The sequence below is a fragment of the Ambystoma mexicanum genome, chromosome 2q, assembly GCF_040938575.1.
Source record: "Ambystoma mexicanum isolate Mex_15411 chromosome 2q, UKY_AmexF1_1, whole genome shotgun sequence".
NCBI classification, from domain to species: Eukaryota; Metazoa; Chordata; class Amphibia; order Caudata; family Ambystomatidae; genus Ambystoma; species Ambystoma mexicanum.
In genome coordinates this window covers 985,700,661-985,724,444 of record NC_090924.1, presented here as the reverse complement: position 1 = coordinate 985,724,444, position 23,784 = coordinate 985,700,661, and the positions used below count along the sequence as shown (strand labels likewise).

General features: G+C 45.2%; 1 protein-coding gene across 1 annotated transcript in view; it reads left to right on the top strand.

The window, feature by feature from the left end:
• The window catches only part of EGFR (epidermal growth factor receptor), an 810,606-nt gene that overhangs the window by 515,172 nt on the left and 271,650 nt on the right, over window positions 1-23,784 (top strand). Inside the window, exon 2 of the mRNA XM_069648296.1 lies at window positions 11,218-11,369. Coding sequence (XP_069504397.1) covers window positions 11,218-11,369 — 152 coding nt within the window. The remainder of the gene's footprint in view (window positions 1-11,217; window positions 11,370-23,784) is intronic.

Genomic DNA, 23,784 nt, shown 5'->3' with positions numbered 1-23,784 from the left:
GGGATGCAATGCTGACAGGTTATCAAAAATGCCAGTTAACCAAATACCATTTCCCCCGAGCTAGTTAGCAAAGCAAAGAGGCGGGACAAGCAAGCTTCCTGGCCATTTTGATTTGTTATCCGGCTGCAAAGCTTCATTATCTGGAATTTTGTTATCAACAAGAACCGTTAGAGAGCCAGGTTAATAGCGACTTCCGGTTCACAAAGGTTAACAAAGCTTTTGCTGTAAATAAGGAATTTCAATGGAAATGATTTGCCCCTGCAGCACAGACTGGCCTGCTGACCCCCTACGCCGGTACATCTGATTTCTGCTTTCATTGTTATGGGCAGGCCCGGCTGAAGATGTGTGGGGGCCGATTTCAACATGATGGTTGCCCCCCATTCCTTAGAGTGGAAAGCCGTTAGAGGCACCCTTGGGGGGCACACATTATAATGGAGATAAAGATAAGGTTAATAGCTGCCAATTATCATGAGCCAGCGAGCCAGCATGGAGCTGAAACACTGAATGCCAGCTGAATAGCAATCAATCCATCTTTGTAAGCAAGAGGCTGACATGAAGGAACCAGTGTTGAAAGGTAACTAGGTAAAAACACTTCTGTTTTCCCCAATGGAATTGACGGCCAGACATGCTCAAGCCAACGCAGGATGTAAGGCGAGCGCTGCAAAGCGCAGACTGTAAGTCCCATAACGTATTTGATATATGAGGGAATATATTGTCGCGTTTTTAGACTGCCGACTGGCAATAGGGAGGCTGTTAGTGGGCCCCCCCTTGAGACTCAAGGCCCCTTTCATTTGAAAAGGTTGAAAGGCCCTGACATCGTCCCTGGTTATGGGCATGAAAAGGGGGTTGCAGCAAAAGGGCAGGGCAACGATCTACAGGAGTGTGGCCAATCTCTTTCTCTCTCTCTCTGTCTCCCTCTTATATCTCTCTCATGACAGTACATATTATGTTGTCTACTTTAGTCTACTTCTACCCCTTCTCTTTACTTCTACAACTCTTTTCTTAACCTACAACGCTTTCAAACGGTCTAACACTGACACCGAGCAATACAAAAACAGAAAACATACCATACAATTTTCCTAGATAGCATTGCCTCTAGGAGCGTGTGTTAGATAAAAAGCAGGACCCTCCCAAGCGCTACCAGATATTCAGCAAAAGCCATCTTTGTGGAAATTGGTGGTCTTTCTCATAGGTCAGGAATGCTGCCCCCAGACCACACCCACTTTTACTTTGAGCTATTAGGTGGCGCGTATGCCACCTATAAACCGAGACTAATGCATGAGAGTACAGCTAGGGAGAAATGGCAAAGCTTCTAGGTGCTGTTTGGTTATTTGCCCACCCTTTGACTGCCCATGGCAATGCTGATACCTGTGGCCATTGCCACCCTGATCCTGCTCCTCCCTGCCTAGAACACCTCCCCATTGGAACTCTTTGAGCTCTGTTCTCAAGCCTTACCATCAAACTGTGCACTCACAGTGCCTGCCAGTGTTTTTTTCAAAGCAGTCTTCTGAGAGTTAATGACATAATTTGAGCTGCAAATGAGCCACCTGTGTAATAAAAAGGTCTTGACCAGATCTGCTTTCAGCCGCTCGATTTATAAGCACAATGTGTGTCCTTCACTGAAGTCTTGTTAAAAACAAGCACTGGCAAAACCACCCGTTTGGGCTTTTTTATAATTATTAGGCATTTGCCAGCACTGCTATTAGATAACCAGGTACTCACACCATTTTGCACGTGCTGTCATCGATAGCTAGTTAATACCACTACAGCAGTGCCTGGCAAATGACTTTTCCATGAGAACAAAAAAGCCAGAAATAACTGTTGGCATTGCAAATGCTTGTTTAGACTGGCAGGCCGCGCACTCTTAAACTCCAGTGTAGACTGTGGAGTTCTGCATATGCACATGCAGGGCTTTAATGCGCACATCCTCTAGGAGTAACGTGCAGGCGCTCTGCTAACTGCAGGAATGGCTTTGGAATAATAATATATGAGGTGTACATGTCTGTCTGCCGCCCGCGTGCACCCCCATTTCATGTACAGCTGACACGCTTAGGCTAATGGAAGGCGCTAGATATACACTTTTCAATTGGTTATATCGCTCCTTGATTGCTGATTGCAAGATGGCCTAAGGTCTATCTGCGTGTGAGAAAGCCGCTCGCATCCTCAGTGCTTGCGGCAGTTTTTTTATACTTTCAATGAGCTTTGTTTGACTTTGTGATTGTGGTGTTGCGTGTTTGCTGATGCAAGTTTCCCCCATTTTTGACATGGTGCTGAAGGACTGGAGAAATCTTCACTCAAGAGTGAGGTGTGGGCATTTGATGCAAAAAATAGACTGCAAAATAAATGGACTGGTTTGTAAAACAGTAGCTGCGTCTCAAAGCCGGTAAACTAGAGTGTCTTCATTCGTCAAAGCCCACGTCTAATCACGTGCATTCCAGCGCCCCGGCTCTGTTACTCCCACTCTGACCTTCACGCTCTACTCGTAAAATGTCCTCTTCGAGGACCAACTATTTGACATATTGGCAAGTGAGAGGAGAGTGTTTTCCCTCGAAATGAATCAAACAAGGAGGTGTGTAGTGCAGGAAGTGCATGTGTTACTGAGTGTGCTGTGCGGGAAGTGCATGCCTTAGTGTGTGTGCTGTGCGGGAGGTCGTAACTTACTGGGTGTGCTGTGAGGGAAGTGCATGTCTTACTGGCTGCTGTGCGGGAAATGTGTGCCTGACTGTGTGTGTGTGTGTGGAAAGTGTGTGTGTTACTGACTTTGCTGTGTGGGAAGTGCGTGCCTTACTGGGTGTGTTGTGAGGGAAGTGTGTGTCTTACTGGGTGTGCTGTGAGGGAAGTGTGTGTTTTACTGGGATTGCTGTGCGGGAAGTGTGTGCCTTACTGGGTGTGCTGTGAGGGAAGTGTGTGTCTTACTGAGTGTGCTGTGAGGGAAGTGCATGTCTTACTGGCTGCTGTGCGGGAAATGTGTGCCTGACTGTGTGTGTGTGTGTGGAAAGTGTGTGTGTTACTGACTTTGCTGTGTGGGAAGTGCGTGCCTTACTGGGTGTGCTGTGAGGGAAGTGTGTGTTTTACTGGGTGTGCTGTGAGGGAAGTGTGTGTTTTACTGGGTGTGCTGTGCGGGAAGTGTGTGCCTTACTGGGTGTGCTGTGAGGGAAGTGTGTGTCTTACTGGGTGTGCTGTGAGGGAAGTGTGTGTTTTACTGGCTGCTGTGCGGGAAATGTGTGCCTGACTGTGTGTGTGTGTGGAAAATGTGTGTGTTACTGACTTTGCTGTGTGGGATGTGCGTGCCTTACTGGGTGTGTTGTGAGGGAAGTGTGTCTTACTGGCTGTGTTGTGAGGGAAGTGTGTGTCTTACTGGGTGTGTTGTGCGGGAAGTGTGTGCCTTACTGGGTGTGCTGTGAGGGAAGTGTGTGTCTTACTGGGTGTGCTGTGAGGGAAGTGCATGTCTTACTGGGTGTGCTGTGCCGGAAGTGCATGTCTTAGTAGCTTTGCTGTGCGGGAAGTGCGTGCTTAGTGGGTGTGCTGTGTGGGATGTTCGTAATTTACAGTGTCTCCGCCGAGTAAACTGGCGCTGCCTCGCTAGTGGATTTCCGTGGGCTGGTACTAGGAGGGAGAGTGCATCGTCACGGTAACGAAAGAGAAATACTGATGTTACACTGCCCTCTAGCGGCTAGGAAGCAGCAATCACACATTACAAATACAACTGCAGCATAATTTCATGGAAATCTCCGCAATGATACTGGGTAGATCCGATGCGCGTGATTGAACTAAATAGCAAGCAAAATTAGCAAACACATCATAGGAGACTGTATGCTGATCCAGCCACATGATGAATACGAGTTGCTATTTTCTGGTGGGGTGCATCACAAGCGAAATCTCACAATTTGAAGCCCTACTTTTCACGGAAAGCCAAGCCAAGTCTGCGAAAAGTCAGAGATATGAGATTTAACACGTCTGGCATATTTAAGAAAACACAAGATTTTAGTTCCGAAGGATAGTTTAATGCTTTGATACCAGGCCACCATGCACGCTCAAGTTCAAATGCCAACACGGCCCGACTCTGCCTTTCACCCTTTAAAGGTCAATACATTGCGGTCCACTACACTGGGAAACACTAACAGCGATTATTCCAGATCTTAGAAGTGTAAGCACTCCTCCCGAAGAGCTGTATACAAACCTTTGATTAATATTATTCCAAATAGTCTTGTTGGATCTGGCAGGCGGGCGTTGGTGTTGACTAACAATCGCTTTCCGCTTTTATTGAAAACAGCTGTATAATGTCTACGTTTGCTCTGAAAAGTCCCTCCCCCCCGTATTTATAGAGTGCACACCTACCATTGCCTGGCCCAATAGCTCGGTGGGCTGCATTGAATGCGCTTTGCCGCGTGGCCTTTGGTTTTGATATATTGTATACACCAATAAATACATAAAATACATCATTGAAAACTAGAGCTGGACATTATGACGCATATAGATATTATAAGCCGAGTACTTCAAGTTTTCAGATCAGCTTATTGAGTCCTGTCCTACTGAGTATGCCTAAAAATATCCCGCTTGTAAAATGAAAGACGAGGTCAAAGGTCAGAGGCCAGACACTGTGCACAGTGTTTTTGCAAAGACATTTGCTCCGACCAACCAGTTAAACAAGAATTGGCAATGCTAACAGTTTGTGTTTTGTTAGGTATGGGAAAGGCACGTGCCAGTCACTGCTGTGGTGGTATTAACTGGCCATTGATGGTAGCAGGTGCAAAATGGTGCGAGCACCTGGGCATCTAATAGCAGTGCCTGGCAAACGCCTAATACTTATACACAAGCCAAAACTGTTGGCTTTGCCAGAGTTTCTTTTTAGCACGACCTCAGTAAAAGACACACATAGTGCTTATAAATAGAGAGGCTGACGCCAGACCTGGTGAAGACATTTTTATTACACGACTCCAATAAAATCATTAACTCTCAGAAGACTGCTTTGAAAAAACCCTGGCAGGTACTTGGAGTGCACGGTAAGGTTTGATTTAAGCACGTTCAGAGAGTTTCCATGAGAAGGTGTTTTAGGCAAGGAGTTGCTGGAACTGTGTAGGAAGGGCTGGCCATGGGGATTAGCATGGCCATGGGCAGTCAATGGGAGGGGAAATATCCCAAACACCTACAGGTTTTGTGTCCTTCCTCGTATACCATTTCTCCCTATCTATACTCTAATGCAATAGTTTTGGTTTATAGATGGCGCTAAAGATCAGTTAACACCACAAATGAAAAATGACGTTTTGCAGCAATTGGTATGTGAACATATAAGTGCGAAAGGACACAGCACCAGAGTAATTGAGGTAATTTGGGCCCAGGTAAATAAATACATAGCTTGGTGTTAAAATAGCTCACTTTCACTCTTTAATGGCAACTTCCCCGATCACAGTCTTTTCTGTGAACGCATTCCAGCGCATCTGGCTTGACATCTGGCTGCCGTTTAGTTTTGGCATGACTAGGATCCCCATCGAACGGCTCTCACGAGGGCAAATTAAGTCTTGATATTGTGGCTCCAAAGAGTTAATCTAAACAGGAAATGTGTGGCAGGTCAATTACAATATCTGAAAAGGATAAAATGTTGGATGCGGGTAGGTACCGATTATTGAACAAACAAAAAAACAACTTTTAAAAACGTTTTGTGGCTGCTCTTTAAGGTGAACCTCTTTTTTACAACATCCTAGAAATGAGAGGACAATGCTAGCGAGAGAGCTACAAAGCCCATACATCCAGGGCTTCTAAGCGCACCTTCCTGCCCTTCATCCGTGGCTGCCACTCGTCCTCTGTGATCAACATGTAAGTGACTGGTGTCACCCAAAGTTGTGAAAGTCGTGACTGCATGTGCATGCGCTGGTCTTTACACCGCACAAACCTATCTGTGATGCAACAGGGTATCTATCCAAAAAGGAGATCCAGCACTACAATAACATGGATGCAATATGGCTTTCACGCCCTGGCAGGGGGTGGACATGGCCGGTAACGGCCCGGCAGCCCGAGCCATGGCAGGCCCGGACGAAGCTTTGTTTTCTTATAGTATCATTACTGGCATTATGTGCAAACCAAACAGTGTGGTCTTATATTGGAATCCTGGCATATATTGTTGCAGGAAGCATGGAAATGCATGGGAACAGCCAGCATGAACATGTTTTTTTTTATACTGGTATATATTGTGGGGAGAATCATCATATAAATGCGTTTGAAAATGGTCCTGTTTAGTGTTTGTGACTTGCATCTACTGGATTTTTTTTAAAAAAAAAGCATGGCTTTTTACCCAATTTCTTTACGGAAAGTGCGCTGAAAAAGAACTATTTTAATCCATTATTTAAAAAAAAACTTAGGGGGGAGGACCCTCCTCCCCCGGACTCCCCTTGGTTAATTTGGGCGGCCTTATTACGCTTGGTCACCCCTAAATATTTGGGAGAATCATTTACGCCACTCCAATTAAAACAGCCTGTGGCTCCCCAGATGTTTGGAACTACAACTTCCAGGATCCTTCCACATTGAATATGCTGCCAAGCAATGATGGGAGTTGTAGTCCAAAAGATCTGGAGAGACAAAGGTTGCAGAGCGCAGGTGGAAAGAGACGTTTTAATGAAACACCGAGAACGTGTGAATAAAATGGAACCTGAGTCTGTGGAGCTAGATATTGCTTAAACATGTCCATTCTTATCGTACAAGGCATCTTTTGTGTCATATCCGTATGTATTATTGCACTTGGGTGTCACCAATATACAGAAGAAAGTTCCTGCAAAAGGCACATCGCAGCGGCTGGAAAGAGGCTGACATCCTCTGAAATGCATTCTACAGTTACCACTCGATTACCAGGCGGACACCATGTCTGGACACAAGGAGACTAAATAATGCATTTGCTGCTGTATGCAATTACATAATCTGCTTCTACAGGTTTACCAGCAACTCATCCGATACACAGTGCCCATGAGTGATCATGGCGAAAAAGGGCCCATCTGCAGGAGCGATCAATAAAGTAGATTGCTCGACAATTTTATTTTTATTTTAAGGCAGCTGGTGTTTTCAAAAAAGGTGCACACTCTTTTATGGACCCACTCGTGTTCTGTATGTGCACTTGGAAAATGCCTTTAACATAACATAACATAACATAACATAATATGATTCCCTCTATGTCAATTCTCTTCCCCCAGACATACGAAAAACAGTCCATATGGATTTCTTCAAAACAAAACTCCTACCTGTTCACCTCGGAGTTACCCTCTTAACTTACCTCCAATTTGCATTCTAGCTAACATTTTCCCTCGCCTCTAACCTACCCATGTCCCTCCACTCTAGCACTTCCACCATCATGGTCACATCCCTAACACAGCTGGCCGTACTGTGCACCTGCAATTAAAATGTCTTATGCTGGTTGTCCTCAATCTACGTATGTGCACCGATGTTTTGCCCCGGTGACTGTTCCATTTCCTCCTTCCACAACCTGGCCAGAATGTCACTCGAACGCACCCTATTGTAAGATGCTCGCCGCTTCCTGACAAATCTGACTTCATATCTATTGTATGGTCTTTTGTGATCAAAGGAGCATTGTTCCCTCAATATATAAATAAATAAATCAGGAACGTGCAGCCTGAACTGCATAGGAAATGTATCTTATTTATTTGTCAGATTAGGTTATCATTCTCAATTATCATTCCTAATTCACCAAAGAGACAGCCACCTTCTTTGTCCTTTGATCACTTGACCTTGGGTCATCACAATCCTGCTACTGCTTTCCAGAAGGATCTGCGCCAATGGTGGGCTCATCCACCAACTGAATACAAGTATCCACTGGTGTTGCCAGCCTGGCTAAGTGCCAATCATCTCCATTGACAGTGATGATAGTTTCGCGTTTGTGGATGTTATTGAAATTTGACAGGACCTTCCTGTTTGGTGGGTGAACAAGACCATCCTCAATTTGTACAGTGGGGCTCATTTTGAGTTGGGCGGTCTGGTAAAAAAGTGCTGGTATCCAAGGATACTGGCACCTTACTGGACCAACCGACTACGAGAGTGCCGATGGGGCCCCTGGGGCACCTCCAGCTAAATGCTGGAGGCAAATCAAACACCCTACCAGCCAAAAAAGCCCTAGTTACCGGCATTGCTGGTGACGGCAATGACGGTGAATCCCCCTATCGACTCCATGAATGGGGATTTACACTGCTCTGCCGGCACCCGTAATCCAGCGGCAAGGCTGCTGGACCAAGTGCCGGAAACGGTAACAGCCTTTGCTGGTATCCTGGTGGCTATACCGCCAGGATACCGGCAAGGTTGTAATGAGGTATTTCCTATGTGTAAATGTGTAAGATGTCAGAGCTACAGTGGTGGTTCAATGGACAAGACAAACAGTGCTTACATGGAAATGAAGCACAACAAGGGAGCAGTGGCCAGCCAATCAGGATCGCAGGAACATAGGCTGAATCTCACAGTCTAAGCCCTCGTTATATCCAGGCCAGTACCCTTTTCCCTGAGTCTGCCATGCCCTGGTACACCTGTGCCCATCCCCAACACTCCCCCCAGCCTGCAGCGGCCTCTGCTCACCTTCCCTCCCTCACGAATGCTCACCCTCGTCTGCTCATCAGATTCTGCTTCCGGTTCTTCCTAGGCCCTGCACGCTGCATCATAGACATGGAAAAAAGGCTCCTTCTGGAGCCTGCCCCACATTTCCATCGCATGCCCTGCTGCAAACTGCACACCCACTTCAGGTCTATTTGTTTCCTAACAAACACTATTAGTACCTTGGCACTCAGCCCTGGGGTGCTAATAGAAAACATATCCATGGTGGTGGGTGGATTGACCGATAATGTCAAAGGGGCCAAACGCTTGCCCAGGCCTATAACCTGAGCTCCAGGACATTACTGGACAATCCATCCTGCCACGCGAGCACTATTGCTCAATTAGAACATGGGTCTCAGAATGCAGGATACAAGCCTTTGTTCCAAGGAGTCTCTTTTCTTTTTTCATTTTTTTCACCTCCCAAATCCCATCTACTCCCCATACCTTTTTATATACAAGACACATTTTCCTGCAGATTGTCTTCTTTTGTGCTTATTTGCTTCCCCTGCGCTGCCTCTCTGTCAAAAAACCTACACTACGGATGCAGCGAGGCCAACAAAAATAGCAGAAGGGGGCTATACAAGACCAATTTAATAGCTAATAAGATGAAAGAGTTTCCTTTCATTATTTTATTAGCAGCCCTGTTATCACTTATTTGAAATAGAATGCTTGACATGCTGAATGCATGATTCCCGGAGACCTACCTCCATTAGCACCCTGAGCATTTTGTTAGGGTGCGAATGGCAATAAACACCATGAACATGTACATGCTTGGAGAGGGTGCCTATGCCCTCTGGAATGGCCCTGGCTTTGGTTGGTCGATACATTGGGTGGGTGGGCCATTACCATCGTCCTGCCCATCCATCAGTGATTGTGAAAAGGCAAGATTCATAGAATGTTTTGCACAGTGAAAAGTGAGTTTTCATTGCCAACAAACACCCGGATTCATGGAACAGTGCAAAGTGTATTTCTGCTGTGCTATGTCACTTTGCACTTTAAAAACACTTTGCACTGCTCCATAAATCAGGGTGGAGCAATGCAAAGTGACTCTGAATGAACAGACACTTTGCACTGTTCCATGAATCATGGTGTGTGTTGGCAATGTAAGCACAGTGACTTTTCATCAATGAAAAGTCACGTTGCACCGTGCAAAAAATTCCATGAATCGGGCCCAATGTCTTTAAGCCTAATCCGAGACAGTATGTACAGTATCCTATCCCTGACAAGCACAGGCATGGTGTGTGCAGGAAGCGGAAGTTGGGAGCAGACTGAAGCATAAATGGAACTCCCTGCTGTTTAGTAAATCGGTACCAATGCAGGTGCATTTTGGGAGAAACGCTCAGGAGTCGAAGAAGGGCCGTTTGATTGGCAAAAAGTGCTATTATATGCACCTATTCATGTGACTTATATCACGTGTTGATGTCTGATGTTGAGCACATTGCACTGGGTTTAGATATGTCTTGCTGCTATTGCATGCACTTTACTCATGTGATTTGTGCATTATGTTTTGTGTTTTTGTCATTATAATTATTATGCGTTTTTGCCAATCTATGACTCTAATTTCCACATTGTTGGACAGTGTACATTTCATTAAAGCTACATATACATTTCTTGAATTTAACCTTCATACACACAATTGTCTTTTCATTAGTAAATTTCAGCCCCTGTGTTTAAGGTTGTACATGGGGCCCACCTACCCTCTCACATGAAGATACAGCCCTTGGCAGCATCATTGTTTGGGCCCCTAGCACTTTGGGGACTAACTCAGCTATGGACTCAATGATAATTTGTGACGAGATGACTATCACCGACTACCTAAAAAGAAGAGCAACCCCATGCTTGTAGCTCTGTACTTCAGTTATAACTGCAGTGCTCTAGTAAGGCAAAGTAAGGGGGATGCATGGAATGAAATGTAGTTATTACAAATCTTAAAAATGCATGTTGTACCCTCATAACTGGGAATGGGTTCTTAGCAAGCAGCCCAGAGGATTCTGGGATGAAGGAAAGCTTATGGTTTAAACATCAGAGGCACAGAGCATAACAGGAAACTTTATTCCTGGGGCAAAACATGTGTTAAAGAATAAAAGCGGTACTAAATAATCTGTGCACCAATGCAAATGCAGTTAGTACTGGAGCAAACATTTCCCTAGTGTAAAAAGCATTATTTCAATGCACTGTTTCCACTGGAGCAATGTTTTCCCTAATCCTAATCCTTTGCGCTGGTACAAAAATACACTGAAAGAACTTGTTTTTTGTAGTAAAATAATTTTTCTCCTAGTGCTAATTGCACTTTTACAGGTGCAAAGTTTCTGCAATACCTCCCACATGCTTGCACCTTGCCCTTTTTCTCTTGTGGGAATACCATTCAAAGTTGCCCTTGCATTGGTAGACATGTTCTGTAATGAGGCCTATAGCAGAGACAAAATGGCCGTCGACCGCGCATGCTGTGTGGGTGCTACTTAACAAAATGCTTTTCATTACCGTTGTGTACTATTTTGATATCAGGGTTTTAAGTCCAGCTGGTTTTAAACAGAACACCACTGTTGTTTAAGTCTATCCTAAGTTTTGGACTACATTATAACTTTGAAGTGTTCCGTTGAGGCCTGAAATTAAAATGGAATTTCACCTCTTTTTCAGTTTGCCAGGGAACAAGCAACAAGCTCGCCTTGCTTGAACATTTGGATGCCCACTATCACAATCTTCAAAATGCATACAACAACTGTGAGATCGTGCTGGAAAATTTGGAGATCACCTATGTGCCAAGCAATGAAGATATGTCTTTCCTGAAGGTAACGTCATTGCCGTAGAATCGCCTTGCCATGATGCAGCACCAAGTTAAAACCTATGCTTGGTTGCACTTTGAATAAAACAGGCTCGCTGGTGGGATATTCCATGAATAGCTTCCCAGAAATAAAAGCACAAGAGTTGTATTGTATACCTTGCTCATGATCCCTCAATCCCATTAGTAGGGGACTTCAATCTGTGGCTTTTCAGATGTTTTGGACTTAAACTAAAATAGTTGAAAACATCTGGAGAGTCAATGGTTGCAGACCCCTGCTTTATAGCAAATTGCTTCCCTGATCTCAGCTTATTCAAGCACTCCCACTAAGTCAGTGCCTTGTCTGGGATTGCTCAAGGGAAGCCCTTATTTATATATTTTTATGACAAGTTATACTCTGGATGATAAACCCTTATATAACTCCCCTCTCTATGAATCCCCCTGACCTCACTGAGCCAAGAAGTAGGTTTGTTTTGCAATTTAAAAGATTTATTGGAAAAATTAAACAATATATATCACACTTTTATAATAAATTAATATTTGATATCACACCTAGGCATATGAATATAATGTTGATCGACAATAGATAATCTGACACTAGCACACTTCTTTACAATCATTGAGGAGTTAGTATAGGAAGGATAAAATAGCAGAAAATACTTTTATGGTTTCAATGAAAGCAATGAGGGAAAAATGCAGCACAGAAATAAACTTGACATGATTTCAACAAAAGATAATGTGATCACTTTTTCTTTGACAATTCCCTCACCCCCTATGCAAGATAAGGAGATGGAAGGAGAGCACACAATTCTCAGGAATACAAAATGCAATACAAATTTCCAGTTCCCCCCAAGGGTTTATCATCCAGAGTATAACTTGTCATAAAAATATATAAATAAGGACTTCCCTTGAGCAATCCCAGACAAGGCACTGACTTAGTGGAAGTGCTTGATTGGAGTCACTGGACAGGGGTTAGAGCATCTAAAGTGTCTGCGGCTAGAATGTGTACAGCAGGTGGGGCTAGAGTGTCTAAAGGATCTGCAGCTAGAATGTGTACAGCATGTGGGCTAGAGCGTCTAAAGGATCTGCTGCAGGAATGTGTACAGCAGGTGGGTTAGACCGTTCCCCCATCATACCTGTTTTAGAGGAAAACAATTATGATTTTAAAGTAGGCAAGAACTTTTTAAATGTGGTGGCAATGAAGTGAAAAATATGCTGAAAATGGTTTTAATTCCCTCTAGAGGTTCAGGGTGAGTGAGAGATACTTTAAATCAGTGCAGGTCAGCCCTACCGATGATTCAGGGATGGTTATCAGGTTGAAAACGGGATTCAGTAATGGAAGCAAAAGACAAATATTTTACACATGGTTGATATGAAGCAAACTGTCAATTCACAGCACTTTTTTCCGAGTGCGTCGATCGCGATTGCGGAGGAACTATAAGGAGTAGCAAGTCGTTCTAGGCTTGTTGGAAAGTGAAAGTTAAAACTTGCTTCTAGCACAAACGGTTCAAGAGATACGGACGATTTAGTGGAGGTAGATTTTCAGAAATTAAATTACAGTTTCAGAATGACAGATGCGCTTGGAAGGTTTAAATCAACAGGATGGACATACAATTCCTTATGATGCAGTTCTAATAGGTTAAAATAGTTTGAATTAGATTATTTCAAACTAAGAGATTGGTTTTACACAGTTCTGGCTGAGTACTCACGCTATGAATTTGAAATAGGCCATCAAGGTCTGGTCAGCAGGTTTGAACTGGACTCCTGGCGGCTGGTTCTGAAGTCACAGCTCTCTGGGTCAGCTCTGCTCTGCACTTCACAGCGGTCTGGTCTCTGGTTCCGCTGGTCTGGATCAAGTGGATTCTGGATACAGCACTGCTTTCTGGGTCTGCTGCCGGTTCTGGAAAACGTTCTTGGCAAAGAATCCAACAGCTCTTCCGGCTGTAGAATAGTTTGGTTGGATTGCTGGATTCTGAAGGCCTGCTGAGAAGAGTTCTCAGCTTGTGGGTTAGGCCTTTGCTTTAAGTTCTGGAGTTAAGTTCGGGATCTCTAAATGTAAAGTCTGGAATCTGGATGTGAAGTCGTCCGTCAAAATGCTCAGCAAGAAAATGGAAAAGTGAATCTCTTGCCTGTCCAAGCAGTCTCTTTTTATGTGTTTTAAAAGTGGGTGGGTCGGCTCATTCTGCATGCCCAACCCTCTTATGATTTGATAGGTCAAGGATTCTCTGTGACCTGATTTGAGAAGGGATAGTGTGTCAGAGTGAGTCAGAGTCTTACAGTCTATTGAAGAAACGCCCCTTTGCTTTTACTTAGAAAATTCATTTTTCATAACTAACAGGTTTCCCAGATACACACGTCATTGAAATTACAGACACATTTCACAGATTAATTTAAGATACACTCTCCCCCAACTCTGATCCCCCTCAGAGCCTGGGTTCACAAATGGCAACATTTTGTGCTTTTTAGTGACTTTCGCCATATTGGTTTTTCCTCAAAATTTACACAGACCTGCACCCCTTCCGTGAGCATATTACTGGAAATTACTATGTCTCTATCCTAAACACAGTGTCTGCAATATTAATAAATAGCGAGGTTCGGTCCCAGAACACCGCACAAAATGGAATTTGGGCTCAAATCGTGATGGCGTTTTTCATTTTCAGGATCCCCAAATTGTACATTTCTGTGAGCGTAATACAAGATTTTAGAAGCATTTAACTTAAACATATATTTGCTGCAATATGAATCCACAGTCCTGTCTGGCCCGCCCCTAGGAACTGGGGGAGTCAGGGATCACATGTCTCTCCTACCAGGCAGCGCTCTGTTTACAGTCCACACCCAAATCTGCATTTCTATTCAATTGAAAGGGTCTTTTGTGTTGGGTCCTGTAGGCTGCAGGAGAAACTCCTCCCTCTCAATCAACAGGGCCATGTGATATCCTGGGCTGTTGTGTGTGTCTCTGAGGTGTTAATGGTTCTCAGGAAGGCAAGTCTTTTGAACTTTTAATTACATAAGACCCCCTTCTGCTCACGACACATTTCTGCAAGACAGCTCTCCTGTCAGGATTTATAGAGCGCCAGCGCTGGTCATTGTCCAATGCCGGTACTGCACCTATTTTTGACAGCTGTCTTAAATTAATACATTTCAAAAAGAAAGGATTTTACTTGATAGTAGATGATCCTTGCTTGACATGGCATTGATGTGGATCTGTAGTAGAGTAAAGTAAAACACTCATCCATAGTTGGATTTTTGTTTGGTGGTTTCGGGCCCATGATCTTAGCAATTTTTGACATTAATAAAACGGGTTTTGAACAGAACCATGTTTCTTTTCACTGGTGGGTGGCAGGTCAGGGGACCATTTTGGTGTGCGCAAAACTGCACGGTTCTCCTGGATTCTGGCGCAAATGTGGGCTTTTCCGCCATCTTGGATTTCCTAAGCCCACAGCACCAAATGTTGCAGCATAATAGTCCAAACGTTTAGGACACCCTACACCCCACAGGCTGGACACATTCCAGCTGCAGATCCTTTAGAAGCTCTAGCCCCACCTGCTGTACACATTCTAGCCGCAGACACTTTAGATGCTCTAGCCCCACAGGCTGTACACATTCCAGCTGCAGATCCTTTAGAAGCTCTAGCCCCACGTGCTGTACACATTCTAGACGCAGACACTTTAGAAACTCTAGCTCCACATGCTGTACACATTCCAGCTGCAGATCCTTTAGACACGCTAGCCCCACCTGCTGTACACATTCTAGCTGCAGATCCTTTAGAAGCTCTAGCTCCACATGCTGTACACATTGCAGCTGCAGATCCTTTAGACACTCTAGCCCCACGTGCTGTACACATTCTAGCTGCAGATCCTTTAGAAGCTCTAGCTCCACATGCTTTACACATTCTAGCTGCAGTTTCTTTAGAAACTCTAGCCCCACCTTCTGTACACATTGTAGATGCAGATCCTTTAGACACTCTAGCCCCACCTGTTGTACACATTCTAGCCGCAGATCCTTCAGAAGCTCTAGCTCCATATGCTGTACACATTCCAGCTGCAGATCCTTTAGACACTCTCGCCCCACCTGCTGTACACATTGTAGCTGCAGATCCTTTAGAAACTCTAGCTCCACATGCTGTACACATTCCAGCTGCAGATCCTTTGGACACTCTAGCCCCACGTGCTGTACACATTCTAGCTGCAGATCCTTTAGAAGCTCTAGCTCCACATGCTGTACACATTCTAGCTGCAGATTATTTAGAAACTCTAGCCCCACAGGCTGTTCACATTCCAGCTGCAGATCCTTTAGGCACTTTAGCCCCACTTGCTCTACATATTGTAGCTGCAGATCCTTTAGACACTCTAGCCCCTCCTGTTGTACACATTCTAGCCGCAGATCCTTCAGAAGCTCTAGCTCCACATGCTGTACACATTTCAGCTGCAGATCCTTTAGACACTCTCGCCCCACCTGCTGTACACATTCTAGCTGCAGATCCTTTAGAAACTCTAGCTCCACATGCTGTACACATTCCAGCTGCAGATCCTTTGGACACTCTAGCCCCACGTGCTGTACACATTCTAGCTGCAGATCCTTTAGAAGCCCTAGCTCCACATGCTGTACACATTCTAGCTGCAGATTATTTAGAAACTCTAGCCCCACCTGCTGTACACATTGTAGCTGCAGATCCTTTAGACACTCTAGCCCCACCTGCTGTACACATTATAGCTGCAGATCCTTTAGAAACTCTAGCTCCACATGCTGTACACATTCCAGCTGCAGATCCTTTAGACACTCTTGCCCCACGTACTGTACACATTCTAGCTGCAGATCCTTTAGAAGCTCTAGCTCCACATGCTGTACACATTCTAGCTGCAGATTCTTTAGAAACTCTAGCCCCACCTGCTGCAGATCCTTTAGACACTCTAGCCCCACCTGTTGTACACATTCTAGCCGCAGAGCCTTCAGAAGCTCTAGTCCCACACACTGTGCACATTCCAGCTGCAGATCCTTCAGGTGCTCTAGCCCGCCTGCTGTACACATTCTAGCTGCAGATCCTTTGGAAACTCTAACCCCACGTGCTGTACACAATGTAGCTGCAGATCCTTTAGGCACTCTAGCCCCACACACTGTACACATTCTAGATGCAGATCCTTTAGATGCTCTAATCCCACCTGCTGTGCACATTCTAGCTGCAGATTCTTTAGAAACTCTAGCTCCACATGCTGTGCACATTCCAGCTGCAGATCCTTTAGAAACTCTAGCCCCACCTGCTGTACACATTCTAGTTGCAGATCCTTTAGGTGCTCTAGCCCCACGTGCTGTACACAATGTAGCTGCAGATCCTTTAGACACTCTAGCCCCACCTGCTGTACACATTCCAGATGCAGATCCTTTAGACGCTCTAGCCCCATGTACTGTACACATTCCAGCTGCAGATCATTTGGAAACTCTAACCCCACGTGCTGTACACATTCCAGCTGCAGACCCTTTAGAAACTCTAGCCCCACCTGCTGTACACATTCTAGCTGCAGATCCTTTAGACGCTCTAGCCCCACCTGCTGTACACATTCCAGATGCAGATCCTTTAGACGCTCTAGCCCCATGTACTGTACACATTCCAGCTGCAGATCATTTGGAAACTCTAACCCCACGTGCTGTACACATTCCAGCTGCAGACCCTTTAGAAACTCTAGCCCCACCTGCTGTACTCATTCCAGCTGCAGATCCTTTAGACACTCTAGCCCCCACCTGCTGTACACATTCCAGCTACAGACCCTTTAGAAACTCTAGCCCCACATGCTGTACACATTCCAGCTGCAGACCCTTTAGAAACTCTAGCCCCACCTGCTGTACACATTCCAGCTGCAGACCCTTTCGAAACTCTAGCCCCACCTGCTGTACACATTCTAGCTGCAGATCCTTTAGACGCTCTAGCCCCATGTACTGTACACATTCCAGCTGCAGATCATTTGGAAACTCTAACCCCACGTGCTGTACACATTCCAGCTGCAGACCCTTTAGAAACTCTAGCCCCACCTGCTGTACTCATTCCAGCTGCAGATCCTTTAGACACTCTAGCCCCCACCTGCTGTACAAATTCCAGCTACAGACCCTTTAGAAACTCTAGCCCCACATGCTGTACACATTCCAGCTGCAGACCCTTTAGAAACTCTAGCCCCACCTGCTGTACACATTCCAGCTGCAGACCCTTTCGAAACTCTAGCCCCACCTGCTGTACACATTCTAGCTGCAGATCCTTTAGACGCTCTAGCCCCATGTACTGTACACATTCCAGCTGCAGATCCTTTGGAAACTCTAACCCCACCTGCTGTACACATTCCAGCTGCAGACCCTTTCGAAACTCTAGCCCCACCTGCTGTACACATTCCAGCTGCAGATCCTTTAGACACTCTAGCCCCCACCTGCTGTACACATTCCAGCTGCAGACCCTTTAGAAGCTCTAGCCCCACCTGCTGTACACATTCTAGCTGCAGATCCTTTAGAAGCTCTAGCCCCACAGGCTGTACACATTCCAGCTGCAGATCCTTTAGAACTCTAGCCCCACCGGCTGTACACATTCCAGCTGCAGATCCTTTAGAAACTCTAGCCCCACATGCTGTACAAATTCTAGCTGCAGAACCTTTAGACATTCTAGCCCCTCCTGTTGTACACATTCTAGTTGCAGATCCTTCAGAAGCTCTAGCCCCACAGGCTGTACACATCCAGCTGCAGATCCTTTAGTAGCTCTAGCCCCACACATTCTAGCTGCAGATCCTTTGGAAACTCTAACCCCACTTGCTGTACACATTCTAGCTGCAGATCCTTTAGATGCTCTAGCCCCACACACTGTACACATTCTAGCTGCAGATCCTTTGTACGCTCTAGTCACCAGCTGTACACATTCCAGCTGCAGATCCTTTAGACGCTCTAGTCCCACATGCTGTACACATTCTAGCTGCAGATCCTTTAGACGTTCTAGCCCCTCCTGTTGTACACATTCTAGTTGCAGATCCTTCAGAAGCTCTAGCCCCACAGGCTGTACACATCCAGCTGCAGATCCTTTAGTAGCTCTAGCCCCACACATTCTAGCTGCAGATCCTTTGGAAACTCTAACCCCACTTGCTGTACGCATTCTAGCTGCAGATCCTTTAGATGCTCTAGCCCCACACACTGTAAACATTCTAGCTGCAGATCCTTTGTACGCTCTAGTCACCAGCTGTACACATTCCAGCTGCAGATCCTTTAGACGCTCTAGTCCCACATGCTGTACACATTCTAGCTGCAGATCCTTTAGACGCTCTAGCCCCACCTGCTGTACACATTCTAGCCGCAGACACTTTAGATGCTCTAACCCCACAGGCTGTACACATTCCAGCTGCAGATCCTTTAGAAGCTCTAGCCCCACCTGCTGTACACATTCCAGCTGCAGATCCTTTAGACACTCTAGCCCCACCTGCTGTACACATTCTAGCTGCAGATCCTTTGGAAACTCTAGTCCCACATGCTGTACACATTCTAGCCGCAGATCCTTTAGACACTCTAGCCCCACGTGCTGTACACATTCTAGCTGCAGATCCTTTGGAAGCTCTAGCTCCACATGCTGTACACATTCTAGCCGCAGATTCTTTAGAAACTCTAGCCCCACCTGCTGTACACATTGTAGCTGCAGATCCTTTAGACACTCTAGCCCCACCTGTTGTACACATTCTAGCCGCAGATCCTTCAGAAGCTATAGCCCCACAAGCTGTTCACATTCCAGCTGCAGATCCTTTAGAAGCTCTAACCCCATGTGCTGTACACATTCTAGAAGCAGACACTTTAGAAACTCTAGTCCCACAGACTGTACACATTCTAGCTGCAGATCCTTTAGACACTCTAGCCCCACACACTGTACACATTCTAGCTTCAGATCCTTTAGACACTCTAGCCCCACCTACTGTGCACATTCGAGCTGCAGATTCTTTAGAAACTCTAGCCCTACCTGCTGTGCACATTCCTGCTGCAGATCCTTTAGAAACTCTAGCCCCACCTGCTGTACACATTCTAGCCGCAGATCTTTCAGACGCTCTAGCCCCACAGGCTGTACACATTCCAGCTGCAGATCCTTTGGAAACTCTAACCTCACGTGCTGTACACAATGTAGCTGCAGACCCTTTAGAAACTCTAGCCCTGCATGCTGTACACATTCTAGCTGCAGACCCTTTAGAAACTCTAGCCCCCACCTGCTGTACACATTCCAGCTGCAGACCCTTTAGAAACTCTAGCCCCACCTGCTGTACACATTCCAGCTGCAGACCCTTTAGAAACTCTAGCCCCACCTGCTGTGTTCATTCCAGCTGCAGATCCTTTAGACACTCTAGCCCCACATGCTGTACACATTCTAGCTGCCGATCCTTCAGACGCTCTAGCCCCACAGGCTGTACACATTCCAGCTGCAGATCCTTTGGAAACTCTAACCTCACGTGCTGTACACAATGTAGCTGCAGACCCTTTAGAAACTCTAGCCCTGCATGCTGTACACATTCTAGCTGCAGATCCTTTGGAAACTCTAGCCCCACCTGCTGTACACATTCCAGCTGCAGACCCTTTAGAAACTCTAGCCCCACATGCTGTACACATTCCAGCTGGAGAACCTTTAGTAACTCTAGCCCCACATGATGTGGAGCTCCTTTGCTAACAATATTTAAGGATCAACATTGTCACTTTTAAACAGACATAAGTCAAGGATATCCATTTTCCATAGAGGCCCCCTCTGCACAGGAACCTCAGCAAAAGGTTTCATACTAAATTTGAGAGCACTCTACAGCAGGTTTCCTAGTGCATATGCATACACATAAAGACATTTGTGTGGAACACCTCTGTGGACCTTGTATATGACCTACTGACTGTTAACAGGTCACAAGCCGGTATTGTTGGTCTCAGACACCTACTGTTGCCGATCAGGTGCTGGCTAACTGCTTCATTTGAGTTATGATAAGCACAGGAAGACAGACTAGTCTGACACTTAGTTCGGATTGCTGTGATAGAATTCCATCTGTGAGGGCAGAATAGACTGACCTTTTACAAACGAAATGTAATTTAACATGATGTGGGTAATGTTGCCTCTGGGAGTAAACTGCTATTCAGGCCCCACTTCCATAATGTCCATGCTAAAAAGCTTAGTGCAGTCAAGTCTCTCTGCTGAGCCTGTCTACTAACACCCATAAGTAGGTGGTTGTAGTTTGCCAGGGAAGTAGTTACAAAGTGACATGTGCATTCCTACCTGCAATCTTATAACACCTAAATGTCCAGCAGTCAGGGTCTTCCTTTATTCATGGGCAATTCTAATCCTAAATTAATGTACATACTTGTGTGCTTCCAGAGCCTGGTGGCAGATTAAACTCTAAATATAAAATATGTCGGATTTTGACATGGTGGTCTCTGGGAATCTGGCTAAAGGCTATTTATTTCATTATTGTCAGAGTGGTTACTAGTGAAAGGGTGTTATGTGTCTCAGGACATGGGAACAAATGGCTGTTTGGGATCAACCCAGGAATCCCTCTATTCTTTCTCAGAAGACTTGTCACCACAGGATATCTCCCCGGGGTTTAGCTGCAAGCCACTGCTTCAAAGATAAGCCCTGTGTGAACACCAGAGAGCTCACACCAATTAATAGAGACCTGTTGATGTATGCAGTAAGGGGAAGGGCACATAGTAGATAGAGTAGCCTAGGAGAGAACATTCCAGCAAGAAAGGGGTTCCACCATCCTGGGAGTTTGTAGAGCTCCCAAACTTCCTGTGCCCTATCACCACTTCCTGTTGACAAAGCACTCTGGCACTGACATCACCAGGCAGCAGACTCTGAAACAGCGGCCAGGTTTGGACCCCTAACAGATGGCTGGAAGGGAAACAATCCACTGTAGCAGATTGCCTATTTAAGGGAATGAAACTACCCCCTCTGTTGAAACATCGTTTGACTACTGAAGAAAACAGATTACACTTGTAAGTTGTTGATACAGTCTGCTTGAAAGTCCTCTTCCATACAGGAGAAGACAAAGACTTCAAAGTAAAGGGCAGGCTTTTTTTCTCCATCATCCAAGAAGACCATTTGGGATGATCTGCCGGCTAGACAAGGCCTACTGAAGCTGAGAACTCTAGTACCCGAGAATCTTCACACCGGAGGTGACAAGCCTTGCCATCTCCCTGACCGGGAAATGCAGAACAAGGACTTACCTTGCCCCTCGAACCCCAGCAACCAGAATTTAAGTAAAAACCCTGGAACCTGTTTTCTACCTTGGATCTGATTTCGAGCTGGCTTGACCTTTTTATGATGCTTTTAAAGCCACTGAAAGCACCCAGCGCTGACTCTGACAGACTGATTGCCACTCTGCGATGCAGCCATTTTGGAGCTGATCGCCACTGAAGCTGATTCAACCAATTGGAGACACTGGCTCATCCCTTTGCTTCCTCGTACTTCACCCGAATCAAGTTGGTCACTGAAACATTGAAACATGAGTACACCTCATCGCTGGATATCATTAGAAACAACGACTTAAAATATCACAATGCTGACGGAACCTATTTGAACGCGCCTAGATGCCTGGCTCAATACGTAAAAGTATTTGAGGAGGGTCTGTCCCCGATCCTGTCTTAAAAGACAATAGTAATTAGCAAGACACCACTCTCTACCTTTTTAAAAGACATCTTCAGTGAACTTAACCTATCTTCTGAAATAATTCCACTTGCACCCCTGTCTTAAGGGCCAGAGTGCCCCCTTTCATTACACATTCTGCACATTCGGTTCCTGCTCTTACAGGGGTGGGTTATAGTGTCGTTGATTAGTGTCATTGTATTTTAGTTTCATTAAACTATCCTCTTTTTTAGAAGCATGGGTGGACATTGCTTTATTTTGGTACCACAGTACTCCTGTCATGTATCTGCTTCTGAGCCCGCTCACATCCCTCCGGAAGAATATATTCTGCACTTAGACCATGCCATCTGAAAGAGGCGAAGGAGGGATACCTTTCTGACTGTGTCTGCTTCAGCTTTAGGACTGGGATCATTGCTGGTTTAGTAGTAGTGTGGGGCTGAGTAGGAGCTTTATTCACCACTCACGCCTGTATTTCTGCAGAGCAGTACTCATTTCGTCACACATGCATCACACATTTGGAGAAGGTGGCTTGTTTTAGGATGGCAACATGCACCTGCTCAAATTAATAACGGATTAGACCATTGATGAGAATTCCGGCCAGGAAAAGTGAGGTATTTACAGTTACTGGCTTCACTTCAGAAGCATTTACTGCATAAAGTATAGATGTTACACAGTGTAAGAAATTAGTGCTTTGGACTTTTGAAAATATAACTGAAGGGCTGGTTAGGGCACCTGCTTATCAAAAAATAACATGTAATCCTACCCCGCAAAGTAACAGTGACCACCGAGAATGTTAAGACACAAGAAAGAAAGAAAGAAAGAAAGAAAGAAAGAAAGAAAGAAAGAAACAAAGAAAGAAGGAAAGAAAGAAGGAAAGAAAGAAAGAAAACCAATATAAAATAGTCTACTTTTAAATGTTTAAAAGTTAACAATGTTGCATATTTTGTTTTAACAGACAATGGGGGTCATTACGCCCCTGCCGGTTCGGTAACAACCCGGCATCGTTGTTACCGGACCGGCAGAGTACAAGTTTGCGGGCCGGATGCCCTCCTGCCCACAGAGTCTGACCTGGCGGGCGGAACTGCATCTGCTCACAGACTTTCACGGTAGCACCGGCACTGTTATGAACGGTGCCGATGCTACCATCATCCTCATTCCCATTGAGTCCTATGGGACTCAAATGCGAATGGGGAATACCTTTTTTCCAGCATCTGACTTCCCGGAATGCCAGGGTCGTAAAACCCCGGTAATTCCGGGAAGCCAGGCGCCGAAAATATCACAAGTCCGGCGGCCAGCCTGCCGATTTTACTGGCACGGCTACCGCCGGACTCGTAATGAGGCCCAATGACAGATTTACAGCATTCATAAACACTTGTGAGAATGTTTTATTTTTATTTCGGTGTTGTTGTAAGACACTGCAACTGCTGTTTTTGTGCAAGAATAACATTTTATTTTACTTTTTGTAATAGATAAGGTGGCTTCATTTTGAGTTCAAGCGTGTAAAGAATATTTGTGTAAAAGTGTATGGTGTTTTTAATATGAATTATTCGATGTGGACATTTTGGTTGGACAACTGAAAGGTCTCATGTGAGGAAATATATGGCATAGGGATAATAGCAAATTATACCAAATTTCTCACAAGTTGAAAAAAGACTGGGAATCTCATTTACTCTAATATGAAGATAATCCTTCTCTGTGATCATATACACATGTCCTGCAGGGTTCCAAGACAAATTACATTTCTAATCTTAAGGCTATGCTCGGTGACATGGGTCAGAAGAAGGATGCAGACTCTGATAAAAACCTT